Below are 4392 nucleotides of genomic sequence, written 5' to 3'. Positions count from 1 at the left end.
AAAAAACTCACTCTCAGATGGTTTCAAGTTTCCACATCCTCTGCAATTTGTTCCCAATGAGATAGGCATAATTCTGACATCTGTCTATGCAAACAATGGCCGCCCACTCTCTCCAAACAGTGCGTGCAACTGTAATTTCTAAGAATACTTATACAAGTACAGCATTTTTTTTACTAAGATCAAACAAAATAAGAAAGAAAGAAAGAGCCAAAGCATATAATTATAAAGGAACACTAATGAAATGAAAAATTTCCCCCTCTTATTATTTCATTACAATATAAACTACAAATAAACTTTTTTTTTTTTGAGTAGAAACTATAAATAATATTTGATATAACACACTTGGCATTGAATCATACAACCTCTTAATATATAGAAAACCACAAGGGAGAGTCCAAAAAATGTCTCATCTCCATGTGAATTTCTCTTGTCCTAATTAAAATACACTAATTAATAAATGAATTTTTGGTCACTGTCAGTAATGTCTTCAAGCAATAATCGAAGATCATGAACGAATATGAATGCGAAAAAGATTGATCTTTCTTTCAGCAGAAGCTCCACAGAGGAATATCACTTTCTTCATACAGATCATCCACCACAGCTGGTGGATCAAACAAGGCACCATTAAGCATTTGATCAATGAATTTTGGTGATTGCAGGCTATCAAAGTTGTACCATGATTCCATCATGGCCATTGGCTCATAATTGACCTCATAGGATGGCATTAGTGAATGTGAAACATCATCATCAAGTTGATCACATGGTGAGGAGGACATGGATGGAGATGACACAGTTGATGAGGAAGAGAGAGTAGGAGGTGATTGTGGGGTTGTAGAAGTAGTAGTAGTGTCAATGAGAGTACTATTAGCAGCAGCTGCAGCAACTCTTTGGATAGACTTTGGTGACATAATGGTATCACAATGAGGAATGTGATGAGAGGAAGTAGAAGTGATAGGAAAGTTGAGATTGGCTGAAGACCCCTTCAGGCATAGAAGTGCAGCATCATAGGCTCTGGCTGCAGCCTCTGGTGTGGAATAAGAGCCTAACCATATTCTTGTTTTTTGATTTGGTGCTCTTATCTCAGATACCCATGAACCCCAACTCCTCATTCTCACTCCCTTGTACTTCTTTTTTTTGCTTGCTGATGTTGATGGCATTGGTTTTGATGTGTCTAGATGCAGGATCTTGTTGAGCTCTGTCTTCACCATTTGCGTAGAAAGCTGCAAAGATCAATGCTTTGTTGAACAAAAGGGTGTTCAAGAATCAATACTTTTGGGTAGAGAAAGTGTGTTGAAGAAGTCTCTCTAGCTAGCTAGCACTGATGAATGATGATCTTTTTTTTCTTTAAATCTAAGGTGACTTTTTTTTTTTTTTTTCCTTTTCTTGTTCTGAAAGTGAGGGAAGCAATGAGGTAGGAACTGAATGTTGAGAACAAAAGATAGCTATTTATAGATGGGGGGTTAGTTTTTTTGAGGACCGGATCTCTCTAGTCAATGAACAGTAGGGTTCTCAACGTATGAACATGAAAATGGGTGACAGATGTTTTCTAGTGTATTTTATTAAATTTACTATCCCTTAATTTTTATTGAAATGATTATTTGCCCTTTCACCATAAAAGTAGTATTAGATTCATTAATAAATAAATAGTATTAGAGGGCTAGTATTATGAACATCTCTGTCACAAAATGGAAAGTAAAAATATCTCAAAAGAAATGAAATTGTAAATATTCTCTCAAATTCTATTTTCACACACTACATGCAATATTGTATTTGTATGCGTTCGCATGCATATTTTAAAAGACAAAAAGATAATATTCATATTTAAATAAGTAATATGAGAAAATCATTAACCCAAAAGGTATAATAACAAACCAAATAACCCAAATGATAGAAGGAGCTCAAAATTTACCATGCAAATTTATTTTTCTTTCTTCTCATGGGCTAAATACCAAGTAGTCAAATTACTACCTAGCGAGTACTCTATTATTTTTCCCCCTTCTTCTCATGGGCTGTGCACATTTACTAAAAGCTGGACGCTGAGAGCTTGAAAATTGCTATTCTTTAATTTATATTTCAAACATTTTAGTTACAAGTCTGTTTTTCTAGGAAACATTATCATTACTCCATAATCTTTTAGTTGGAATAATTATTGAAGAACTTTGAATGGTCAACCACATAATTATTAACGTAACAAAAAAACTGCTGGAACTTATGTGGAAGATTTATCTCAGATATGTGAGTGTGTCAAAGTGGCATGCTTCATCAAATACTTGAAAAAAAATTACACTATTACTAGACAACTAATTCTTCTATGACTTTTTTTTTTTTTTTTTTTTTTTTTGAGAAACTCTATGACTTTTTTGCTAGCTAATTTGATTTGCTGCCATGGGCAGTTACTTGTATGACTAAGAATAAAAAGTAAGAATATAATTCAGAGTCCAAAAATTCCAAGAATGCCACAGTAACTTTGAGAAAACGTAACAAATCTAATTAATGTTCTGTTGCCTCTTGCCTGCATGGACCAATGAGAGACCAGAAAGGAAAGATTAACAAATTACTATAGTATATTTTAAATTTCTGACTTAACATAAGAAGAAGAAGATTCACCCCTCCTCAGTTGACACCAAATATTCTAATAAAAAATTTCTTGACTCAGGAAAAAATTCATTGGCATATTAGTAAATTTCCCACTATGGCTTACTTTATTTTATATGTACAATATTATTAAATATCTTCTAGCTAGTTTAGGGAGATCAATATAATATCTTATATTATAATTAATTTACACAATAATAATATAATATATATAAAAGTACGTAGAGAGAGAAGAGAGAGACATAGGATTCTGTCGTAGGCAACTTCCAGGATTTGCAGGTTGTGATTGATGCTTAAAAATGTAAAGCTTTGTTTTTTGAAGTTGGCTGTGATGCACAACAAAAAAAAAAAATATATAGATTTAATTATGAACTCAACAACACAATACTCAAAATACGCGCAGACTTAATAGTTGCTAGCAGAAAGGCACAATACTATTGCCTACGCAAAAATCTCACACACCAGCTGTTGCTTGTCTGTCTCGCAGGTCCAAAAAAACGCGTCATGCAATTACCAATATATGTCTCTTTCTCTAGAAGGATAAAAAGATTATATTGTATTTGTATGACTGTATGAGTGTGATAGAAAAGAGTAGTAATAAATTAAGAGGGCTCACATCTCAACCGTTTCATGCTTATATATTTGCTTAGCTGCTTACGCCTGCATGACTTGACTTTTGCTCTTTCCAAATTTCTCACTCTTAAATTAAAATATATTTCGATGTATTCTTTGTGATACAAGATACAAGACAAGATGATTATCACACACGAATTGTTGCACACGTAATATATAGACTGAAATTATACATTCTGTCTTGTATTTTTGTTTTATCATTTTACAATTTTAACGGATCATATGATGTTTTAAAAACATGATTTCAATATTAAGATTTTTCCAGCAATCAAAATCAGCCACTTTTCCAACTTTGGGAAATATGCCAGCACACATGCATGTAGATGTAGGAGATCGAGGTGTGGGACTGTGGGAGAGAGATACGACCTTTTTAGGACATAAGACCCTTTCTAGGTTGGGACAGAGCAAATTGCTTTCCTCATTCACATTTGTATATTCTTTTTCTTTTTCTTTTGCTAATTAAATTGTTTTCATTCACACTAAGAAAGAGTGAGGAGGGATCGTTTGCTCTTTTCCAAGTTACTCAGCAAGCAGTGCACTCAGTCAACTGAGGTTGTTTTAATTTGTCAACTTTCCAGCACAACTGTTGTAGTTGTCAGCGAATGGCCATCAATGCCTCTGAATATTGGAGGCCAGCCACGATTCCTTTGAATTTTTTACCTTATTTACTATAACCTTACACTCCTAAAATTGTTTTTATTCTCCAAAGCTCTTTTTCACATGCAATTTTGATTTTTGTGTTTTTCAACTAATCACGAGGCCAATCAAATTGTATAGCTAGCTAGCTCCATTCCAATTTTTACCTACAATTACAAATGCGGTGATAAAAATAAAATGCTTGTTGAATTCAAAGAGAATATTTTTGGAGACTAGCTAATGTGTACTCATTACTCAGGCTTAATTTTTGGAATGGTTTCCCACGAACGCTGCACAAGGAAGGTTTGAGTAGGATAATCAATCATGCCCAATTGCCCATACAGCTATGGGTTTTTTGTTTTTTGTTTTTATTTTTGTTTTTGTTTTTGTTTTTGTTTTACTCTCCGACTCCAAATTGCAATGCCATTAACTAATTTGCCCTTGTAATTAAAACCACAAACTATATGGCTTGTTTCTCATTCAAAAACCTACAAAATATTTGCATTATTTCTATCATGATTCTTTTAG

At 33.4% G+C, this 4392-nt stretch overlaps 1 protein-coding gene across 1 annotated transcript; it reads right to left on the bottom strand.

The window, feature by feature from the left end:
* Positions 1 to 237: 237 nt before the first annotated feature.
* On the bottom strand, positions 238 to 1419 carry LOC126698252 (ethylene-responsive transcription factor ERF014). The gene has a single exon (XM_050395356.1). The coding sequence runs from the start codon at positions 1206 to 1208 to the stop codon at positions 546 to 548; it is 663 nt and encodes a 220-aa protein (XP_050251313.1). The 5' UTR covers positions 1209 to 1419; the 3' UTR covers positions 238 to 545.
* Between the last annotated feature and the right edge of the window lie 2973 nt (positions 1420 to 4392).

This window comes from Quercus robur, chromosome 9 (assembly GCF_932294415.1).
Source record: "Quercus robur chromosome 9, dhQueRobu3.1, whole genome shotgun sequence".
Lineage (NCBI taxonomy): Eukaryota > Viridiplantae > Streptophyta > Magnoliopsida > Fagales > Fagaceae > Quercus > Quercus robur.
The sequence above is the reverse complement of the archived record's forward strand: the minus strand, read 5'-3'. Positions and strand labels throughout refer to the sequence as shown.

Bases quoted from the DNA above. Each gene is read 5' to 3' on its own strand.
- LOC126698252 (XM_050395356.1), bottom strand. From the start codon at position 1,208: ATGGTGAAGACAGAGCTCAACAAGATCCTGCATCTAGACACATCAAAA.